This window comes from Apodemus sylvaticus, chromosome 1, assembly GCF_947179515.1.
Source record: "Apodemus sylvaticus chromosome 1, mApoSyl1.1, whole genome shotgun sequence".
NCBI classification, from domain to species: Eukaryota; Metazoa; Chordata; class Mammalia; order Rodentia; family Muridae; genus Apodemus; species Apodemus sylvaticus.
In genome coordinates, this window is record NC_067472.1 from 104,114,043 (window position 1) to 104,137,504 (window position 23,462).

The 23,462-nt window shown below is 44.9% G+C and overlaps 1 protein-coding gene across 1 annotated transcript in view; it reads right to left on the minus strand.

Moving 5' to 3' along the window:
• Window positions 1–23,462, minus strand: part of Clpb (caseinolytic mitochondrial matrix peptidase chaperone subunit B) — a 123,303-nt gene that overhangs the window by 60,747 nt on the left and 39,094 nt on the right. Inside the window, exons 4-5 of the mRNA XM_052156744.1 lie at window positions 18,282–18,385; window positions 2,558–2,686 (exon numbers count right to left, since the gene is read on the minus strand). Of these exons, the coding sequence (XP_052012704.1) occupies window positions 2,558–2,686; window positions 18,282–18,385 (233 nt within the window). The remainder of the gene's footprint in view (window positions 1–2,557; window positions 2,687–18,281; window positions 18,386–23,462) is intronic.

Below are 23,462 nucleotides of genomic sequence, written 5' to 3' on the forward strand. Positions count from 1 at the left end.
GAGACTGGGACTCCGACCCTGGGTAGCTGATTCTGAAGCCGCCTGCGCTCTTTTCTATTACTCCATGCTGCCTCCTTCAGGCTGGAGGGTATCCACACCATCAGCCAGATACTGTTGCCTGAGCCTCTTTACAACTCAAAGAGCATGAGTGGCTGCTCCCCCTACCCCTCACATAGGCCATGGAACCTAAACCTCTGTGGACTTTGTGAGCAGACGGTTTTTGTGTCTAGGCCTGCCTTGGGTGTTGCTACGGCAAAGCTGGTGGCCAGAACACTCTGACAAAGCTGATGGGCAGGAAAGCAGACCCTTTGGAAAAGGTCAGTAGAGGTCAAAGACTTTGGAAATGTTACCGACAACAGCCCCGAGGACAAGAGAGCGGGATCCTGCCTCTCGGTTGGCTGGTCACATACACTAGCAGACTAAGGGAGGTCAAGAAGGGGAGAGGGGTCAGAAGTTGGCAGGCCTGCAGGCCCTGAGTGACAGCAACTTTTTCAGGTCTAGAAGGGAGAAACAAGCGGGCTGATGGTTTTGGCCCTCGAGGCTGGGAAACTAGGGCAGGGTTATAAATGGATAACTACTAAAAAGGCAGGTGGGAGAAACTCAAAGGTGGGTGCTTAGGGCATCGGTTCCAAGTCACCGGACAGGAAAGCATGTCCCTGGAATAGCTCAAAGGGCTAGCCTTGGCCTGGGGGCTTGGGGGTGGAGGGAATCTCATAAAAGGCCCTCGCTTCTTCATTTTAAAGGTGTTCGATCTGGCAGAGGAGTGTGGAGGGCTTCTTGTAGAGTGACTTTCTGTGTGGTGGCTGGAGGAGGCAGGGATATGAAACCAGAAAATGAGCAGGCATTGATTTTAAGGCATGGCAGAGACAAGCCCTGTACATGCTCTGATGCTTAGGTCTGAATGTCTTGCCAGAGAGCTTTCCAAAGGACAGAGTTGGAAGCAGTCTGCTTGAGGGTATTTTTGAAGCTGCTGCTTCTGGGAGCCCTGAGTCCTTATTCTAAAAGTACCAGTCACCCAGGCACAGTCACCATGCCATGGGGTACTTGAGAGTACAGGCAAGATCCAGTTATGAAACTAGTAAGCCTATGGCTGACAGGAGGTAACAAGACTGGGTTCCTGGGAAGTGTCCCCAGTCCGAGGACATCACATATGCTGGAAGATAACTGGAAGGCAAAGGCTGTGGGATAAAACAAATTTCACAGGCTGATGTTGGAAAATAGGTGGCAAAAATAGACAGTTGGTAGAAGTTACACAGTCATCACAGGCTTATTAAAAAGGTGTTCCCATGAGTCATTGTGAAGCAAAGTGGATGCCTCAGCTCTTGATAGGACCCAAGGGGATGGCCACCAATCTTGGAGAGATAAGACACTCATTAGAGTGATGCAGAGGCCCTGGAAAGAACCATCTAGTTCTTTTAGACCCCACGGAGAATGAACCGTATCCAGGAGGAGCCTAGGTTCCAGCTCCAAGAATGAGTCTCTGGCCTTCAAGAGGCAGCAGTCAGCAGGTGGTCTTCCGCCACTGTCCCAGGAGTTTGGGTCTCCCACATGCTGGCTCTACTCTCTTAGCTGATGGGGATAAGAGGAACTAAGGAGGAAATGGCTGCCTGAAGGTGCCTGGCAGTGAACTGTCTGCCAGACTTGCTTGGTCTGGTGCATATTTTCTCTGGAATGACGCTGACACTCCAGAAAGGAGGACATTCATCATTCAGCTAGTATTTCTAGAACATTTACTATGTGCCAAGAACCAGGTGGGTACTAGGCATACTCAGTCAGCCCGTGTGGTTTGCAATCTCCGAGGGCCTGTTGGATGAGAAGCCTCCCACTTAGTTACTGTTGGTTCTGTTGTGTTTTGTTTTGGAGACAGGGTCTCAGTTATGTAGCTCAGGGTAGCCTGGAATCCACTCTGAAGTCCAGGCTGTCCTCAAACTTAACTTCCTCATGTCCCAGCCACTGAGTACAAGTACAGATGTGAAGAGGACACAAGGCTCAGAGTAATGAGGATGCGTAAGTGACACTGCAGCAGGACCAAGAACCAGGAGACTAACTCTGTAACAGGGTTAGTAGGGCTTGACATGACTTCCCTTGCTCACCTGGTTCTGTTCTAGAGGTCACAGGAGAAAAAGAGAACACTTTTGGGCCATCAATCCAGAAAATTCTCACACTGGGGCTGAAGAAATGGCTAAGTAATTAAGGGTACTTCCTGTTCTGACAGAAGACTCAACTTCAGTTCCCAACAATCATATTGCTTCTGTAACTGTAGCTCTAGAAAGACCCAGTGCCTCCCACCTTCAAGGACACCTGCGCTCACTCAGGTGCACATATCTACTTTACTGAATAATTTTTAAAAATGTTTAAAAAAAGACTTCACGGCTTATTGCAGACTGTACCCCCCTACCCCACCCCCAGGGTCAAGCACATATACTAACCACCAGAGGACAAAGCACACATTGACACTTATTCTTAGGAAACAGATCACTCTTTTAGCTCAGGAAGGAGAGTGACAGTGTACCAGAAGAGTTGCGTGCTCTCCTGCCAGCCCCACCACAGCTCTCACCTCCGTCCAGCAGTTCCTTGACGATGCTGTAGTCATCGGCCAGGACAGCATAGTGCAGGGCTGTGCAGCCTTTGAAGCTAGCTCGGTGGTTTAGTCGGTTGTTGAAGTCATCCTCTCGAGTGACTAGGACTGAGGAACAAAAAAATCCAACCCTCCATTAATAACACACCTGTCTGCACATGCTCAGGGTAGCTCCTCCCCAACCCCCCATGTTCCTTACCCATCTCCCTTTACTTTAGGCCTTCCTATGAAGAGCAGGCTGGCTCAGAACAAGCAGAGATCAGCCTCCCTATACCTCTTAGTGTTGGGACCAAAGTGAGTTCATAACATTTAGCTCTTTTTGGCCTCCCTGCCCCCACCCAAAACAGAGTCTCACCAAGTAAACCAGGCTGGCCTTGAACTCACAGATCCAACTGTCTCTGTCTCCTTAGTATTGGCATTCAAGGCCAGTGCCACTATGTTGGTCTTCTTTGGTCTTTTAGAACAAAAGGACAGCTATGGCTGGTCTTTAACTTGCAGGGATCATCTTGCTCCTGCCTCCCATGTCTGGGATTCCAGGTGTGAGCCACTGTGTCCAGTCTCATCTACTGTCTTTTGATTTTTTTTCTTTTAATGTTTTTGAGGTCAGGTTTTTCTTTATATACTTCAGACTGGTCTCAAGCTCACAGTGGTCCTTTTGCTTCAACTGGCCAGCTCTTCAACATTTTATCTATATAATTCTAAATATTAAGTAATACCTACACTGTGTGCCTGGCCATCTGGGCAGGGCAAGAGGAGGTAAAACAGTCTGGTTTGCTTCATGAGCATTGATTGACATGAAGTGAATCAGTGTGGCCTTGGATATAATCTGACAAGAGGGAGATAATACGCAGATGTTTAGAGTATGCAGATAAAGTCTATGTTGGGTGCATTAGGATAAGGGTACAGGTGAGCTCAGCTGGAGCAAGAAGAAAAGGTTCACGGAACATCAGGCAACTCAAAGGATGAGGTGTCTAGATGAGAAGGCGGAGGTGGGAAGTGGACCAGAAGAGGGTGTGGGTGTGTGGGTGGGTGTGTGTGTGGGGGGGGGGCAGAGGCTTCTGTGCAGAAGATACAAACCTCTGCTGTTTACAGTTTGGTAGGTGACTTAAACCTTAAAATCTGATTTACAAAATCAAACAAAAATTTGAAACTACAGAAGAGTACAAAGGAGAAAAAGGAGCCAATGTCTCAGCAGCCAGAGAAGACACACTGAACACTTCAGTCTGGCTCTTCAGAGACAGCACGCAGTGCCTGTGTGTGTTCCCTACAGAGTTGGAATTTACTGTCTCTGTCATTTACTTTTTTGGTGGCACTGAGTATTGAACCTGTTGTTGAACACAGCTTTGCGCATGACAGACAAGAGTTTGACCCCTGAACTTTCCAGCTCCTGCAATCTGACTCTTGTTCTGAGACAGGGTTTTTTGTTGGCTCCGGCTGTCCTAGAGCTTGCTCTGCCTGCCTCTCTCCCCAAGTGCTGGACTAAAGGCATGCACCACCATTGCCCAATGTCATCTGAATTTTTTCACTCTTAAAAACATTTTTTGAAAAGTAAAGATAGACAAACCTTACTCTCCCGCACCCTGGCACTAAACGTGTAAAGGGCAGGCTCCTTCAGCCTCTTGAGGCACAAAAGAATGCGGACAAGGCAAGGTAGGACCCTGCCTAGATAGAAGCACAAGGCAGGTAATTCCTAAGCCATTCTTTCTGAGTGCTTTCAAAATGAACCGATAGCATGCCCCCTCCTATAATACTAAAGACACTATATAAATAAAGTTCTAAAAGCCAGAAGGCCGTTCAGTAGTCATAATCTAGTCCCATTTTTGAAGAAGAGAATACAAAAGCTCAGTTCACTTGACTAGTTAAGTGGTTGTGTAAGAAGTGTAGGAGGCTGAAGTAGAAGGACTGCTGGAGCCTAGTAGTCAGACTCACCTCAGCACCAGCGAGTTCTTGCTCTTTGTGCCAATGAACGAATCAAGCACAGAGAAAGAGGCAGAGTGGAGATGATGTGGTACCAGCCTTCGTCCCCTGCATTCCCCTCTTTCCTTTCTCAGACAACACTGTAAGGTGCTCGTTTGGTGGAACATAGCTATCCCTTCTAACAGCCTGAGCTGTAAAGCCAGTACCCTAACAAGCTTGCCTGGGTGCAAGCATTTCAAACCTCTGGCCAAAATGATGATAGCGGAGCTCAGAGCTGGAAACCAGACCACACTACTTGCCCTAGAGTGTTGTGTGACTTTTTCTTGGGTATCAAGAACAGTAAGAAAATTTCTGAGCAGCAAAAATTAGATGGGCCCCTTGGTACATCTAAGGGGGGGGGAGTATCTAGATAGCCTAGCTTCTGGACACGAGGGGTATTATGTATATTAGCCTAGGAACACTGGAGGGGGTACCTGGATTAGCCTTGCTTTGGGGCACACCTGAGGGATAATCTAGATTAGCCTGGCCTCTAGGCACATATGAGGGGGCTTATCTAGACTAGCATAGCCTCAGGGTACATGTAGCGGTATCTATACTTCTCTTGTACAAGCCCTTTAAGAACTCAGAGTGACCAACTCTTAGTCACAGTCATGATAGTCACTCACTCTGTTCTATTCCCTCATACTGAGAATCAGGTTTCTAGCCCACTGCAGATTAGGAGAAGGAAATAAGGCTGGGGAGGGCAATTCAGAGTCAGGCAAATTGATCACAATCAAACACTAGCCAGGCAGGGAGGGAAAAGAACAGGGCAATGAGAAGCTGAAAGGATTCCAAGCACAGCACCTCAAAAGGCCCTAAGGGCATCTCTGAACTGCCACACAGGACATTAAACTGCTGGATGTAATGATAAACTGGAAAAGTGATAGTTGGCTCAAGAAAGCAAGAAGGGTGTAATCCATTTTACAAAGGAAGCCTATCACTCATTCAACAAACAAGTGTAATGAGCACCAGCCCACAGTGGTGGATGTAATAATGAATGAATAGGCCATTTCAAACTTTAAGAATTAACTGTCTGATTCGAGAATCAAACCAATACTGTGTTCTGACAAGTGCACCGACAAGGCTATGCATACAGGGTGCTTACCACAAAGAGCAGTTGATTACAAGGAACAGAGAGGGGCTGCTTCAGGTAAATGTCAGCAGAAGACCAGCACCACAACCCAGTGACAAGCACTAGTCATGACGTGCCCTGCTCACTGAGATCTCACCTCTTTCTCAAAGCCCCGTTGTACCAGCCCATCCCTTACCTGTCACCTGGCTGGCTAGTGCCTTTCCAGGCCTCTAACGAAGAGTCACTTTGTCCTTCCTGCATTTGAGGTAGGGATTGCTCCTGAGGGCTCCTCTACCATCTCCCCCTTTCTCAAAGATATCCCACCGTAGCCCAATGCATCTGTGCTGGACTTTCCTCCCAGGCAGGGTCACTGCTTTCTTCACCAGAGCTCAGCACAGCCTGGTCCCAAACGGTTGACAAGTGCTTGCCAAGATCAGCAAGTAGACATAAACTGAGCGCCTCTTTTATGAATACCAAGAGTCTAAAATACTAAAAAATTTAAAACTTCTTTTTCCCCAAATCTTTTTCAATGCCGACACCTTTCCGATTTTGGTTGGGACTGGTGACAGGAGCAGAGGCAGGAGGATAACAAATGTGAAGCTATCCTGAGCTATATAGGAAGACCTCATCTCAAAAAAAAGTTCCTGATTTTGGAGCATTTAGAGTTCATATTTTTGGATTAGAGATGTTCAACCTATAAAACCTATACACAAATATTCCAAATTCCAAACAAACACCTACATCCAAGATCCTTTTGGTACCAAGCATTTTGGATTGAGATATTCAACATCTCACACAAAGTCCAAATATTTCTGTTTGTGGAAAACAATAATAACATCTACAAACAAACATTTAGCAAAGGCAGCAGAGTGGCTAGCAGCTGAGCAAGTGCTGCAGCCGGACCGCTTGTGTTTGAATCCTAATATACTGTTCAGGTTCACACCGCCTGCTTGATCTCTTTGTGCCAAACTTCTCTGTCTGTAATGGAAAGAACAGGAACCTCTTGGTGAACTGGTGTGGTAATATAGCACCTTATACACACACTGTCTCAGTGTCAGCCATTATCTGTTTTACTTAGTCTCTCACAAAGGCCCTGCCTCACAAAGGGCATGGCAGGTATAAGGTAACAACCACATGTTCCCTGTAGCATAGAACCGGCAGTGTCTGGTTAGAGTCCTACACTGCTGGTGCTCTCCAGAGTCCACGAGGATTTTCATTTCAGAACTGGGCTGTGAGCTATAAGTTTATGCTCCCATTTCATTGGGGAACTCTGTTCAGAAGAGGGACATCTGGTGTCTATGCCATACTTGGCATGAAACTTTCTCTGCAGTGCCCAGCGTTAGCAGCCTGTGGTCCTCACAGGGTCATATTTGGAAGGCAGTTATGCTCACCACTATACCACCAACACAGCTCATATTTGAAAGCTAGGTCCCAAGCATCCTAACAAGCTGGCCTGGTTTGAAGCTTCAAACCTTTAGACAAAATGAAGATGGTAGAACAATTTTGGGAAGGACTAGGAGGTGAGGCCTTTTTGGAGAGGTGTGTCACTGGGCTTGGACTTTGAGGTTTCAAAAGCCCACACCTGGCCCAGTCTCTTTCTCTCTACCTCCAACTTATAGTAACCTGTGACTCTCAGCTCCTGCTCCAGTGCCAAGCCTGTCTGTCTGCTCTCATGCTTCTTGCTATGAATTCAAGCCCCGGAATTGTAACCAAGTTCCAATGAAAAGATAGGCTTTTTGCCTTGGTTATGGTATTTCCTCATAATAATAGGGAAGTACCTAAGGCACAGCCTCACTGCTAAGTGCTAAAAAGGCCCAATCCGGAGATTACATATCCTTCTCAAGCCATAAAAGACGGACAGAGGAAGAAGGGGGGGGGGGAGAGAAAAGGACAATGAGGGGCCAGCCTCCTGCCTGGGAGTAAGTAAGCTCCTGCGAGGGACGCATCCAAGCCTGTCTCGACAGCGGGCCACCAAGGTGGTCTCCCGAGGCCCAGGATTTAGGCTGGCTGGCCTTTATCCAGTGAACCATCTCCTCAACAAAGACATCTTCCCACTTGTCTCCAGCACGGGGTGGCAGGCTCTCCTTCCAGAGAAGCTTTTCCTGTCTTTGGGGAGGTCCCACGCCCTCTGCCCACAGTGGGAGGGGTGCACCAGTCTGCTCACTTCAGCCCCACTTCACTGTGAGTGTGAGTAAGTTCGGTTATGCTATGGGGTCTGCAACAGGGCCAGGGCCACAGCACAGTTAGTCTGTCATCTTAGCTCTGTCACATACTAAGTTCTGTAAAACGTGTGTGACAGACAGTAAAATGAGGAATACCGAATAGTTAGTGATATGGTACTGAAGTACCAATACTTACAATTAATTTTAAGCCTAAAATTTTACTATAATACAAAACAATTAAATATGACAGAGATTGAGGGTGTCATTATGTACCCCAGGTGGTACAGAGCACTCAGGCAGAGAGGCAGGTCTATATCTGAGTTCAAGGTCAGTCTGGTCTACATAGTAAGTTCGAGGCCTGCCACGCCTACAACATGAGACCCTAGCTCCAATAAATAAATCAATCATTTAAAAAGTACAAAAATACTTATAGCAATGCAGTCATAAAAGTCAAAGGTAGAAACAACATAACATCCATAAACTGATAAACATTTTACAATAGAATATTATTCAGCTATAAAAAGGAATGAAGTAATGATATTTGCAACAATGTGTATGGAACATGATGCTAAGTAAAAGAACTCAGTAACAGATGAGCATATGGCATATGGTTTCATGTACAGAGAATAGCCATTTTAGTCAATCTACAGAGACGAGGTAGATTATTAGTTGCCGGGGACTTGAGGATAAATGAGGGATAACTGGTAATGTATATGAGGTTTTCTATGATGTGATGAAAATGTCCTAAAAATGGGTTGGGGTGATAATTGTATAACTCCTGAATATAGTATAAATCAGTAAGTTGTATATTTTACATGGTAAATTTTACCATATGTGAATTAAATAAAATGATATACTTAAAATTATAGTAGTAAAATAAACTAGTAAAACTAAAACTAGTTTAGTGGTTATCTGGGTTAGTGGCACATGCCAATAATCCCAACACTTTGAAGAAAGAAGAGTCTTGAAGAGTTCAAGGCCAGCCTAGGACACATAACAAACAAGTTCAAGGCCAGTCTGAGTTCCTATATAAAAAACAAAGCAAACATATCTGTAAGAAGAAGTGCATATAGTCTGACATTATCTGAGTGACATTATCTGATGTCATCCTGCTTGGTTGGAACCATCCCTAACACTAATAATGGAAAATGACAGAAGCTCCTTTCATGTTCAATGGAGGGTCACAAGTATTGTGGTAAGAAAATAGTCGTTTGTATTTACTGAGGTGTTCCCCCCCCCTCCCCAGTTCTCCAACTCACTGACAGCAACCTGCCTCTGCCTCCCAGAGTGTTGGGATTAAAGGTGTGTGGCACCACAGCCAGCATACTGAACTCTGAGATCAGGCCAGGCACTTGATCAACTATTTTCCTCACAAGAGTGCACTAGGCTGCCATTTAATACGTGAAGAAACAGAGTCTCAGCTCAGGCAGATGGTTTAAAGTGGCACCATCAGTCAGTGGGTGTTTGTTCAGCGCAGACACTTGTCTCTTTTTCTGTGTGATTATGACTTCCTTTTGGCCTCTTATTTACTTGCAGTAGACTCACACTTTATGACTCAAGCAGCTAGAGGTCAGGATCTCCCTTCCTCTATGCATTCCGGTCACGCCTAGTTCATCTTACATTAGTTAACATTTTCTCCTGCATGGACTTAGACTGTTTTATGTATACATTTTTGAATGTGGCAAGTGCTCAATAAATGCTCACTTTAAAAGTGAGATGTCAAGGTTGTCTTTCCAAGAAGACACTTGTTCTTCTTCAAGGTTCTTGAAGTAAGGATATTGTTTATTAGCTTTATTCTTTGCAGAATGTATGAACCCATGGTGGCTGAGGCTGGCTTCAGGTCCAGTCTCTACTTAAAAATGGTGTCACAGGTACCATGCTCTCAGTTAGTTAATGGACTCAAGACTTTCTCCTTAACAACAGGGTCTTTCTTGCCCACACCCTCTCCCCAACTGTGACAAAAAAGCTGGCACATGCAGGCTCAGCAAAGGTGTGAAGACCGGGCCAGCAGTCTTCTGACAGGAAGCACGGCTCCTCTCTTCTAACCCCACGGACAGGAAGGGGCGAGCAGAGAGGACAGGAAGGGGTGAGCAGAGGCTGGCACGGAACCACAGTCTGCTTCTTGACTGTGGGTGCCATCCTCTTGGGCCCAGGGTTCCCTTCCTAAAGAACCAGGAGAGGCTTCTCAGACCCAAGTCACAACTAAACAGGGGCAAACTCTGCAGAGTCTAAGGTCTGTATCAAACCTCAGCAGTGCTTCAGTTTCTCTCATGTCTTGCCTTTCCTGATGCTCAGTGACCTCTGGACTCCTTGGCTTGGCTTGGTTCTGTAACTGCCCACTGCTCACTGTCTCCCATCTTAACCAGGGTGGACCCCTGCAGCTCCCCCGTATCCTCGGAGACAAGCTGGGGCAAGAGCAAGAAGCCGAGAAGCCCGCTTCTCAGCAGCTACGCAACCTGGCTGGTCCAACTTGGTCCCTCAGTGATCCCTGTCTCTGCACCTGCTTGCCTCTCTTCTGCCTTTTCTTCAAGATGTTAAAAACTCGCAATAAAAAACAAATACAAAATGCTGTAATTAATAGCCAATTCCAAGCCAACCAAGCATCTCTACTAATAAACCTCAACACTTGCAAAAAGAACAATAAATTCTGCCCCTCTCTGGTTCTGAGGTGGTCTCTTTTATATACTCTGTGTTGTGTGTATGCATGTGGGTAAGCGTGTCTACATATATATTTATTTTCCTTTATTTCCCATCCAGGGAGGGGCAGAATAATGAACTGCGTGCGTCAGGGAAGATGAATCTGGGATACTAGGGAGCAGTGCAGTAAAAAGATTAAAGTGTTATTATTGTTGGTTTTTTTCCCCCATGGTCCATTGTGACAGCTCGACCGTCATCTGTAAAAAATGTCTCAGCGAGAGATAATCATCGGAAACTCAATAAAGCGTCAGGGGGAGCCTCAGCCCCCATCAATCACTGGGTGCCTGGAAAATTTCAACCCTCTGTCTCCCTTCCTGCTATCCATATAAATGTCTCTAATATATTTTGTGTGGTGTGTGGGACCCAACCCTGATTTGGAACTTTTGATGAAAAAATATTTATACACAAAATATGTAAATCAGTTAAAAATCACAAGACTAGCTCTCTGCACCCTATCATTTCCTTATTTTTATAAATGCATCAAATTTATTCTTTTTAATAAAACATGCCAACTACTCTCTCTCTCTTTTTCCTATGAGAGAAAGATATATATATATATATATTATATATGTAAGTTTGGAGGGCTAAAAGTATGGAAACAATTAACCTAAGTAATACATATCATCTTGAAGCTGACCAAAATGCCCGAGTGACAGACCTCTGTCCCCCCTGCTGATCGATGGCAGTTGAGAAATGGCACACAGAACTACTGGCCCTGGAGGGGCGGGCGATGAGACTCTTGAGTGGACCTGGACTAGGATGAAGAAGAGTCAGGCATTAATAAAACAACTTGCTTAAGAGCTCTTAGCCTGCTGGCTTCCCAAGCCTCTGGAGAAGCCTGAGGTCTTGGCACTCAGTGAGAGGCACATGCAGCCTGGTACGGTCTCTGAGCTCTACACAGGCAAACAAACAGTTCTGTTGGCACTGGACATCACTACTTAAAAAAAAAAAAGAGTCTCTCTCTCTCTCTCTGTGTGTGTGTGTGTGTGTTCCCTAAAACTAGAGTTTCCAGATCTACCTGATATGAGTGCTGGGAATGGAACTCCAGTTCTCTGAAGGAGCAGCAAATGCCCTCCATCTCAAGTCTGTGGACATCAGTGTTTTTGCCTTGGTTTGCTTTAGCAATGATGAACACCAGATCAATAAATGTCACTGCTGCCTTAGCTGTTCACACAGTGTGGCCTCATTAGAGAAGTACTCTCCTCTTCTCTACCCTTGAGGTGGTCAGTTCCTGCAGCACCCTCTCAAGGACTTTGGAGATGTGTGTGTGTGTGTGTGTGTGTGTGTGTGTGTGTATTTCCCTTAGAGACAGGGTTTCTCTATGTAGTCCTGGCTGGCCTGGAACTCACTCTGTAGACCAGGCTGGCCTCGAACTCAGAATCTGCCAGCCTCTGCCTCCCAAGTGCTGAGATTAAAGGCATGCGCCACCACTGCCTGGCAGTGTCTGTGCTCTGATAATGAAATCCTAGAGTCTGGATCTACCCCAGTCTGCTCATGCCGTGCTGCTATGGCTCACCGCTTACTGAGAGAAGATTTGCTGTGTGGATAGTATACCCTAACATGTTCATTCACCAGCCCGAAAAGGGACTTCTTTCTTTCTTTCTTTTTTTTTTTTTTTTAAATTATTTATTTATGAGTACACAGTAGCTGTCTTCAGACACATCAGAAGAGGGCATCAGATCCCAATACAGATGGTTGTGAGCCACCACGTGGTTGCTGGGAACTGAACTCAGGACCAGTCAGTGCTCTTAACTGATGAGTCATCTCTCCATCCCTGAAACAGCACTTCCACATTTCCCACCTGAGTGGTTTGGACATGGCATATCCCTGCTGCACTTATACCTATCCACACTCACCTATCTGTCCTCTGGAAGCTGTTTCAAATCTATCTTCCTAGACAGTGAGAATCAAGACTAATGCTTTTTCCTTGACTACTGCAGGCCAACGTTCTTTAATTGAGCTCTGACGTGATCTGTACTTATGAGAGGACCCTTGTCTAATGGTCTTGGTCCTAATCTTTATTATTATCAGCTGCTGTTCTTAGCATATTATGCTTGCATGATATCTTGTATTTTCTCAAGTGCTTTCATTAGTATACCCCTCCCCCAGGGGTTGGGAGCAAAGGGGCTCATAATATAGCCCAGGCTAGCCTTAAGCTTTCACTCTTCCTGCCTCAGCCTCCTGAGGGCTGGAATAATAGGTGTGCAACACCATACCAGCAATCAAGTGATTCTTATAACAAATCTGTGGTGTGGGAAATATTCTCTATAGATGAGAAAACCAGCATATAAACAGAATGAATTGCCCGAGGTCACATCATTAAGTAGTGGGCAACCCATTTCTTAGACTCAAATTAATATTTGGCTCTCTGAGGATACTCAAAGACCCTGTAGTTTCCTACAGACATAATGAGACTAATGATCATGATGAGGCCCAAAGAGAGGTTTTCATTAATAGAATTCCTCCTACATTCCAGACATAGGGGAGGGATAAATATATCTTCTAGCTCTCTTAATCACTTTTATTTTACAAACTGGGAGAGAGCACTTCTGAGAAGTCTAGGGAACTGCTCCATGTGTAAAAGCTACTGAATGGTCTACAAACCCACCAGAGGCTGGGCAAGGGGGCTGGCACACATGCAGGATTGGGTCTTGGGGGATAAGACCCAAACCCCTTTCCTGGGAGCCTCTGAATTCCTATTAGTCTGGATTCTCTGGGGTCATGCATTCTCTATTATGCCAGGGAAGATTTGGGTACACGGTGCTTAACTTATACACTGAGTGGTTAGCTTATTTGGAATAGACCTTGGTAATACCACCCCTGGCATGGCCTAGGGGTAGGAAGAACTATTATAGTATAGAGAGCAGTTCCATTACCGCCAACCGGGACTCCTAGCCACCTCCTGAACTCCAGGGCACTTGTCCACTGGTTTGTGATTCGCCAGCTTGCACAGTCTTGTCTCCCATCTGAAGGCAAGAGATGGGGAGGTCAGCTGGAGCAGGCCAGGACCTGATGCCCCTGTGGAAAGGGGTGCATGGGTAGGAGGGCTTAGCTCTGGCAGGTACAGTCTGACAAACCTTTACCCCAGAAGAGCCCTTTGCCAACCCAGTTCTTCAGGACTCATCTTTATTCAGCTGCCACTCGGAGCTGAGAAGAGAACCTGACTTATAGCTTGTTCTGGTCATGTTTCTACTGTGTTTTATTGTTTTAATTGTACATGAGAGGCTCTCGGAATGCTCACATGCATTTCTGACAGCACCAGACACTGGATGTTTATAATCATTACTTATAAGCAGCCTGAGGCATCCACAGCTGGGCGACTTGTTTACTGTTACCACTAATTTAATGTCTCCTCCACCTGAGGATCGGAGCCCACCACCCACTGCCCAGCCACAAGTGGAAGTCTCCTGCAATGAGCTGGTGTGCTGAGGCTATGAAGGGAATGTGGCCAAGACAGGGAAATAGCTGGCAGAGGTGGCTATAATCCCACCTGTCATATCTGTCCCATCTGTGTCCCTGCCTTTGGATATATTTGCTTCCCCGTTCCTCTTACCCCTGAAGCCCAGCTCAAATCTCTCTTCCTTTGAGCTTCCTTTGTTCTATGTGGAGATGAGCATTCAGAGCCATAGAAATCATACAATTACAGAGACCTCCAGCCCATAAAATCCAGCCACCCATGGCAAGAATCTTCCAAAGCCTTGATGGGCAGAAACCAAGCCTGCTAATGCCCTTTGGTAAATTGCTCACTACCTTCTAATCAGGTGCCCTGACTTATACCGAGTCCAACCTAGCTACATGGAGAAACTTCATGAAATGCCACTGACTTCTAGATATATATGGTTGTTGCTAGTCACTCTAACAGTCCTGTAACAAGGGTACTGTTATCCTTGTAGTACAGAGAAGTCTGAAATCTAGGACTTTATGCCACTTGTCAAGATTAGTCAATCAGTGATGGACTTAGATGAACCATGGCTGCCTGGCAGTTATCTCCTGTGTTTTTCCAGGATTTCATTATGACTCTAAAGACACCATTCTGAGGGCTTCAGAGAACAGCAACAACAGGTAAGCCAAGGAAATTTTGACACCAAGTACTCCTGGGTCAGCTGCACAGCAAGCCTCACCCACAAACACAAACCTCAACAATGGGTGCAAGTTTGCGATATACCTGCTTTAAGCAGAAGTCCTCCAGGAGCCACACTGGCAGAAAAGACAGAGAAAGGCTTCTATGCATGGCTGGCCAATGAAGAACAAAGACCATTCTTCCCTCTTCAGGCTGGGTAGGTTCTGGGCAAGTAGTATAGACATGACGTGTCTCCTATCTTTTAGGAGGAGGGTTCTCAGCCAATGTAGCAATACCCAACTCACCCTTAAGAACCAATTCAAAGTCATTCACCCAATGACAAATCTAAGACACAGTCTGCTCTCAGAAAAAGACCATCAGTACCTTTTTCCTGCTGCTTGCATTCTCCATATAGCTAGCTACCTTACCATTCTGTAGTGGGACTCCTTGCTGAGATCCATTTCTTACTTGGCTAGGAGAACTGCTGAGGGACCAGACCATGTGTATTCATTTAGATATTCCCAGCGTCTGGCCAAGTGCCCAAGATGCAGTAAAAGCAAGCTGAACTATAAATAAATGGAACTAATAAGCAATTGTAACTGTAGAGAACTTTGCAATTCACACATCACATTATTTTAGATCTTGATCAACACAGCAATACTGACAGGCAGACAAAGGGAATACTACTGGGGTTAGGGAAATCTGTCCAAGATCACAAATTACAATCTACCATCTTCCCTTAGTATCAAGAATAGGTTGAGACCCACAGAAATAAGAATTATAAAGTATAGTGAACTTTGGTCTGACTCTTGCTCTGATAACAAAGGTCTGTCCAGCTGCCTTGGGCCTGTGGCTTTTCTGTGATACTAAGATTCACTGTTCTAAATTCTTCCTCACATATCTCCCAGACACAAACCACAAGAGCAAGTGTGCACACACAGACACACATACCGATACACACAGAGACAGACACACAGACACACAGACACACACACACACACACACACAGTCAGTTAAAAGAAAACCAAACCTTAGGGATCTTATACTTCTATCTGTATCACCAATGAGGATGACCCAGAGTTGGGCACAGTGCCTTGCTTATAGCAGGCAGGCAATGAATTCTAATAGAAGGAAGGAGAGATAGTGTCTTTAAATGGAAAAAGGTTAATAAAATGCTACGGATTCTAGGTGTACCCAATGTTTTGAGACCAGAGCCTGATGATGTCATCTAAAATGTTGGACCATCCTCATAGTTAACCTGGCAGCTAGTGAAGAGCCCTGAGAAAACATATATGAACTGTCATCCCTAGTCCCAGTCAGAAAGCAGACTAAAGTACATAAACAGAAATACCTTGGAAAATAAACTATGGTAGACAGAGGTATTCAATGAGGGGGTGGGGATCTTACAAGCTATCAAAAGAGTATATTGATTCCTGAAAAAAAAATTCTAGGTTATATATCAACAGCAACAGCTCTGGAGATGGAATTCAGGGCCTCATGCCTACTAGCACATGCCCTACCACTGAGCAGTATCTCCAACCCTAGAACAAATGTTTTCAAAAAGGTTCTTAAGCATTTTGATGGTTATTGAGTGCCTATAGGTTCCTAATAAAGGCACTAATGTACAGGAATAGGCAAGAGTCATTAGGATAGGAAGGAAAATAAATGCTGGATACATTTTTTATTTTAACAAAGGGTGAAAAAAATTTCTCAGTTTTGTAGACAAAATATTTAAATGGAAGATGGCAAAGGAACTTACTGATGACAGTTGTGGATGTTGATAATACATCGAAACTGTCTTGCCATGTGTGGGAGGGCTCTGAATCGATGGCCTTATGATCATCTGGTCTTAAAAGTGCATCATGACATGAAGTATGTCTGCTAGTACACAGAACTTTGATCAGTATGAAGTTCTAAATAACTACCCAATCTACAAAAAGCATGCTGTTAATTGCAGGCCATACAAAGTGAGAAGAAATAGTTAATACATTTCTTTCTTTCATGCCAGGCTTTCCTAGTATTTTTGTCTGTCTACCTACCTATTCATCGATCTGCAATGAAGGTTGGTTGGCATAACATTAAAAAGAACTCAGAGAGACTGGCCAAATTAATAAATGAATAAAGTCTCCTTACGCACCATCTATGTTCCCTTCAGTATTGAAGAGTCAAGTGGAGTAGTCACACCTAAGACCAAATGGCCCATAAAGTTGAAATTGTATACAATTTAGGTATTCCTAAAAAAAAATTATTGATCATTATTGTACTGATCTAGAATGAGTCTGAGCATCACCCTACAGAGAAATGGAACACAGAGCACCTGGCTGCCAGCAAGCTGGACTAGATTCTGTGAATCTGCTAAATCTGCTAAAATTCTGAGAGCAGAAGAGAAAGCATTCAAGGAATCCCTACTCTCCCCCTGGCCTCACCATGTGTTTCTTTGCTTTCTGGTGAGAGCACCAACCAGCAGACAGACTCAAGCAGAAAGCTGTGCTTGAGTAACAGGAGGACAGCCCATCAGTGGAGTCCATTCTAGGCAGCAAATATAGGGCAGGCTTGGTACTCCTAAACTTTACTTCTGTTTGAAATATAAAATAACACTCTTCCATCTCAGGGCAATTCACAGAGATGTAAGTCATGGCTTATACATGGAACTGTCAGTTGGGAAGGAGAGAAGACATATGGGCAGGTTAGAGTTCAAACCACCATAGAAGAGGCCAAGATTTAGGGAGCATTCAGAAGGGCAGCTGAGGGCAAGGTAACTCACACTTGATGTGGGCATAGTGCCTGGTGCTCTTGGAACTCCCTTCATGCCACTGATCTGAGAAACTTTTTCCCTGAGCCACCAAAGCCGCCTCAGTCTCTCTTCACTAATTCAGAGGGCTGAGCAAAGTGAGTTAGTTTCTTGTCTGCTGAATCTCCTCTGGTATACCAGTACTAACTCTTAAGGCAGTCAACAGGGCTATTGTCCTGCTATTACTAGTACCGACTCTAAAGCAGGCAAGCTTTCCTGCCACCAAATCTCAGAGGAACAGAATCTGCCTGGATGACGGTGGACAATGGGCAGGAGGACAGCAGTCTGCACAGGCAGAAGCCCAGGTATAAAATACACATCGGTCTGCAGCCAGTGTAACCTGTGCTCTTCTCGATTTCATTTTTGAAGAACTACTCACCAGAGACAACGACAACTGATTTGACCAGATGCTCTCCAACAGACAGGTGCCACAACACCTCTTCTCAGTCTCAGCAACCACCGTATGACAACCCACAAGGTATTAATAACAAGTTCATTTTTACAGTTTGGAACATCAAGACACAAAGAAGGTCTGTCCCTCACCCTAGATCATGGCACAGCACAGAACCAATCCTAGAGAGAAGATCACACATTGAAAAGCAGTAGGCACAGTTGTGCTTATAATTCTATGTCTGAGGGAATCATAACATCGTGTTCTAGTACTGGGACAGGTAAGTCTGCAGGAAGTGAAAGGAGCAAGCTCACATTCCATGCAGAATCCTCAACCATTTCACTGAAATCTGTTCCACTGCTTGCTTCTCAGAGGCTCTCCAGGCTCAGGAGACACCAGGTGAAATGCCTCACCTCACTGAAGCCATTCTCCAAACACTTTCAAAGTGAAAAGAATTGTGACAAGCATGTATTCTAAGTTCTCTGGGAGACCTACGAGTGGCTGAGGACACTGAGCAGTGCTTGTGGAAGCCACGGGTGGAGACACCCAGAACAGTGGGGTAGCCCAACCTTACCTTCCAAAGAATGGACTCCCTGTTCATTGGCAGTCTTGTAGACACTGCTGAAGTCATCCCCAAGGTTTGGATCAGCTCCAGCAGCAAGCAGGACCTGCACCACACTGGAAGCAATTAGAAAAGTAGATCATGAGGTCTGGCTTTCACAGCTATAAGACAGACAATTCATTCAACTACTTATAAAATGCCCACTACACATCTAGCCACTGGTCTATGGGCTAGACTCCATATGGCATGGAATTTACAGATTGCTAGGAGGGAAGCAAAGAAAAATAATACGAATAGACATGAAGTTGAGAGACTGGGGTTGGGGTAAGAACAGGCGTGACAGGGATAAGGGAGAGTGAAGGCTGAGAGGGTCAATATGTTACGTATTTATATAAAATTGTCTTAGAACAAATTTAGTTACTAGAAACTAAAACTAGGAATTAAGCTTCTAAAGGAGGCAAAAAACATTACAGCAAAGTGTTAGGATGGAGAAGTATGCCAGGAAGGCACAGGAGGGGCTGCAGTAAGACAGAAGCAAGACAACACAACAGGAGTCCAAAGACGGCAGCACTTCATCTGAGGTGTGAATGAGAGGAAGGACAGGAGGATGGAAGGAAAGGTAACCTGATCACATATGCTTTCTTCTACATACCCACACAGCCACAAATGTATGAATTCTAACAATACTAAAATACTAAAAGCAGAGGTATCGCCTTAGATCCACCTCCTTAACCCAAATTCTAAGCATTATACAGAGTTTGGCATATTTTGTTCCAAACCTTTGCAATTAGGAAGGTGGCTTCAGCAGCTTCGTGAGAATGGACAGGAGGAGCTTGCCTGATGGCAGAGACTATGGAGCACAGACAATAAATAGGGCATAGGGCACAATGCCCATGCGCCCCTAGTTACATGCTCAGAGTCTGTTAGCTTCCCTTCTTTCTTCTATTATGTAATAGCCCTACTAATCTTCAATCCAAAAAAGGATTTCAGAAAGAAGATGCCATGGAACACAGGATATTTGGCTGTTTCAGTAAGCATGTATATAATTTACAGTAACTGGGGCATATTTAAATACACATTTCCTTTTTATGCAGGTCAGAAACAGTTTTAGAATATTCTATTGTAAGATTATTCTATATTTGCTTGCCCTGTTTTTGTTTTTTGAGTCAGGGTCTCTCTGTTATCCTGGGTGTCGTGGAACTTGCCATGGAGACCAGGCTGGCCTCAAACTCACAGGGATTCTCCTGTATCTGCCTCTATAGTGCTGGGATTAAAAGCATGCACCACAGCCAGAGATTCTATCAATCTTGTATTGTAAATCAGAATGTCTAATATTTTGATGACTATCAGATGAACCACTAGGAATAAAGTTATAGGAGAAAGCATACGGAGTTCCTTCTTTTCTCCAGTGAGACAAGGACTTGCTATATAGCCTTGGCTACTCTTAAACTTGTGACAATCCTCCTGCTTCAGCTTCTTGAGCTCTTGTTTCACAAGCCTATGGCACCAAACATGGCTAGGATAAGCATTCCAAAGAACTTTAGTGAGTATTAATAAGCTGCCTTTCAGAGTTTGGACCGAGTTTTATTTCCACTAGCCAAGTATAAAGCACACAGTAACTCTGTGCTTTCCCTCCTCAGAAGTATTTTTTTCTTCTTTCTTTTTTTGGAGCAGAACATGGAGCCACAAAGCTCTTTCACTAGAGTAGAATTCCTAAGCTGAGTAGAATTTCTAAGAAATGAGGTTTAATAGTCAATTGCTCCCTGTTTCATGAATTCCTTATCAATGATCTTTGTCAGATTTTCTCTTAGTGAAAGGTAATTTTTCCTTTTTCTGAACTGACCTTCAAACACCTTGAAAGGCATAAGCGGCAGGTGTGTCAAACAATCCTGGGATTATCAGAATTGTTAAAAGCCAGCCTTCAGCCTAGCAGTGGTGGTGCACTCCTTTAATACCAACACTTGGGAGGCAGAGGTATGTGGATCTCTGAGTTCGCGGTTAGCCTGGTCTAAAGAGCGAGTTCCAGGACAGCCAGAGCTACACAGAGAAACCCTGTCTGGGGTGGGGGGGGGAAACAGCAGCAACAGCAACAACAACAACAACAACAACAACAAGCCAGCCTTCAGTTCCAGTGTTCTCTAGTTCTTCAGTGTTTGCAACCAGCAGTACTGATGGCTTCTTATGTACCACAGGTTTGAACACTGTTATCTCCCAATGGATACAACATCTGGGTCAGTAAATTCTGGGATAATCTGGGCATGATTAAGCGAGTAACAATAATGACTTATAACTTGTTATAATTACATAAATATCTTTCTTTAAAGGAAGACTGCAGAGATGAGGCAAAGTTAGGAACTGGAAAAGAGTTTTTATTATAGGATGAAGGTGCAAGGGCTGGAGAGATGGCTCAGTGGTTAAGAGCACTGACTGTTCTTCCAGAGGTCCTGAGTTCAATTCCCAGCAACCACATGGGGGCTCACAACCATCTGTAATTGGATCTGATGCCCTCTTCTGGTGTGTCTGAAGAAAGCAATGGTGTACTCATATACATAAAAAAAAAATCTTTAAAAAAAAGGATGAAGGCACACATCAGATAAGCTGTGCGTATAATATTTATATGTCTGTTATAAGTCATAACAACTAATCAAATAAATAAAATTCTATGAGTCCACATTTAATTCCAGCACTTGGAGGATCATACAAGGTCATACTCAGCTCTATAGTGAATTCAAGGCTAGCCTGGAATCCAAAATAAATGATGTAAGAGTAATGGCTCATGCCAGTAAACTCAGTAGTAAGGAGGCTGAGACAGGACTGTAGGAAATTTTAGGCCAGCCTCTAGGTGTGAGACACTATTTTTTTTTTAAAGTAATCTTTTATTTTTGAGCCAGGATCTCTTGACTTGCTACATAGCCAAGACTGGTCTAGAACTGCTGAGACTACTTACTGCCTCTACTTCCTGGATAGCGAGATTACAAGTATGCCAGCCCTATGGGCTGGACAAACTCCCACATAGGGCATGATAACAGCTGTAGAAAGTTCCAAAATTAGAAATTTACCATTTAAAAATTTAAATTCCTTTATGTATTTATTTGTTTGTGCTCAGCACGCACATGGAGGTCAGACAACAGTTTCCAGGAGTCAGTTCTCCACCATGTGGGACCCAAAGATGGAACACAAGCCACTGGCTTTAGTGGCAAGAACCTTTATCTGCTGAGTTTTCTTGCTAGCCCCAGGGGGGGGGGAAATTCTATAACCTTAAGTCATCTTTGGAAACAATGGGGCTGTGTTGAATTCAGTCCTTAGGACAGTCCTGGATAACAAACGCAGCACCCCAGAGAAGTGTGAGCTACACACTTAACCTGAGCAGACAGTGTGGCACTTTCTACCATGCACTCAGACCTGGAGTCCAAATGCAGTTCTGTCATTTTTACAGATGGTGTCTTTGAACAAGACAACTGACCTAAAGCCTCCTTTTCCTTAACAGAGTAACAAAAAATAGCAATGCTTCCCAGCAGACGATGAGGGAAGTAAACTCCAGCATGTCTGCAGGCGTACGGATAGACATGAGCCTACTCGCTTGGCTGACACAATCATAGCAATGACTTGAATCTGGGCCTGAACTGACCATTCCAAGAATGAATGCCGGTACAGCCCTACACAAAGTAGGCAGCTCTTCTACAGTCTGCACAAGCTGACATGTTTTCAAGTCCAAATGAGAAGGGTCTGTCGATCTAAATTCAAAGGGACATAATTTGGTTAATCGGCAGCTGCTGTGTCCAATCACTATTCAATCACACCTCCCTCTCATGGCCGGCTGTCCCTCTAGGCAGCTAGTGTCACTAACTGTGCTACCTGGGCCTCTCTAGGTTCATGAGTATTGATTCCAGCTGTCCAATTTGCAGGCTGCAGGACGTGTCCAGGCAACCATGTGTGCTGCCCTTGGCCCTGCAGGGCAGACAGTGGGCTGGCAGGATGGGGAGAGAATAGTGGCTAGGATCGGTCTTGGGCTGCTAACCCAATCAAAGAAACAGGCAATTCACTTCGAAAACTTGGAGACTAAAGAGGATAAGCAATCCAAGATAGTGACTCATCTGCAACCTTGAGAAAATTCCCCTCAATTCTGATAAAACTCAAAAGGCAGCAGCCCCACTTGGGAAGACAGGCCTAGAGAAATCAAGGTGCTCAGCGCTAACCGTGGCTCCAACCACCTTGCCAGAAGGCTACAAAGTGTTCTCCCCAGCAGTGGCCACATTTTACAAAGCACCCAGCACAGAGCTCCACATCTTTGGTCAGCACCTTCTTGTAGAAGACAGCCCAGCCTGTCTTTTAGTTCACTTTTAGTTTGGATGACTAAAGATCCTCACTGCACTGTGGGCTACAGAACACAGACAGCCTAGAGAAAGCAACCACAAGGCTGTCGAGGACAAGTTTAGCTGCAAGTCAGGCACAAGGATTGTCAGGAAGTTTACATCAGTGAAGGGATACTGGGAATGAAATGATTTCTGCTTTCCTGCTATAGGGAAAAGAAACTCCCTGGTCCAAGGTCTGAGTGGGAGGAGAGGTGAACACAGGAAGCAGTGGGTCGGCGAGCATGAACAGTAAGGACAAAGGCTGACAGCACGGTGGCAGTGGAGTCTACCAAAGGTTAGCTGGGACTGGTCCCTGCTCTAGTGCTGGCTTGCTAGCTTCCAGGCTGCAGGAGGCTCCACCACCACTGACTTAAATGTAAGTAGCCACTACTGAACAGGATGTGACCCAATACCAGATCTTAATCACTTGATTAAAAGAGGCAGAGGACACCATTCAGTTCAGCAGGGTTTTCTCTAACCTTCAGTCTCTATTCAAAAGAACTATATTAATTGACCTTGGAATATCAGCAATTCTCTTAGCAGCTCAGGATCTGTTCCCTGGTGGTCCACAGAAAGATCTGCCTATGGCAAAGCTGGAGATCATCTCCAGATACCCTACTTCCCTTACCAATGAGAAGAAGCAGAGGTGTCTATATAGCAAAAGGTGTGCTATGAGCCCTCACTTCCTCATACTTACTTTCAGCTATCAGGTTGTGGGAAACCCCTGGCTTCAATTTAGATCTGAACAGACAAGCTATGAATGGGGAAGAGACAAAACAAAAAAATAAAAACACAAACAAAACCAAACAGGGCAAAGATATGAAGTCATTTTCAAGCAGAG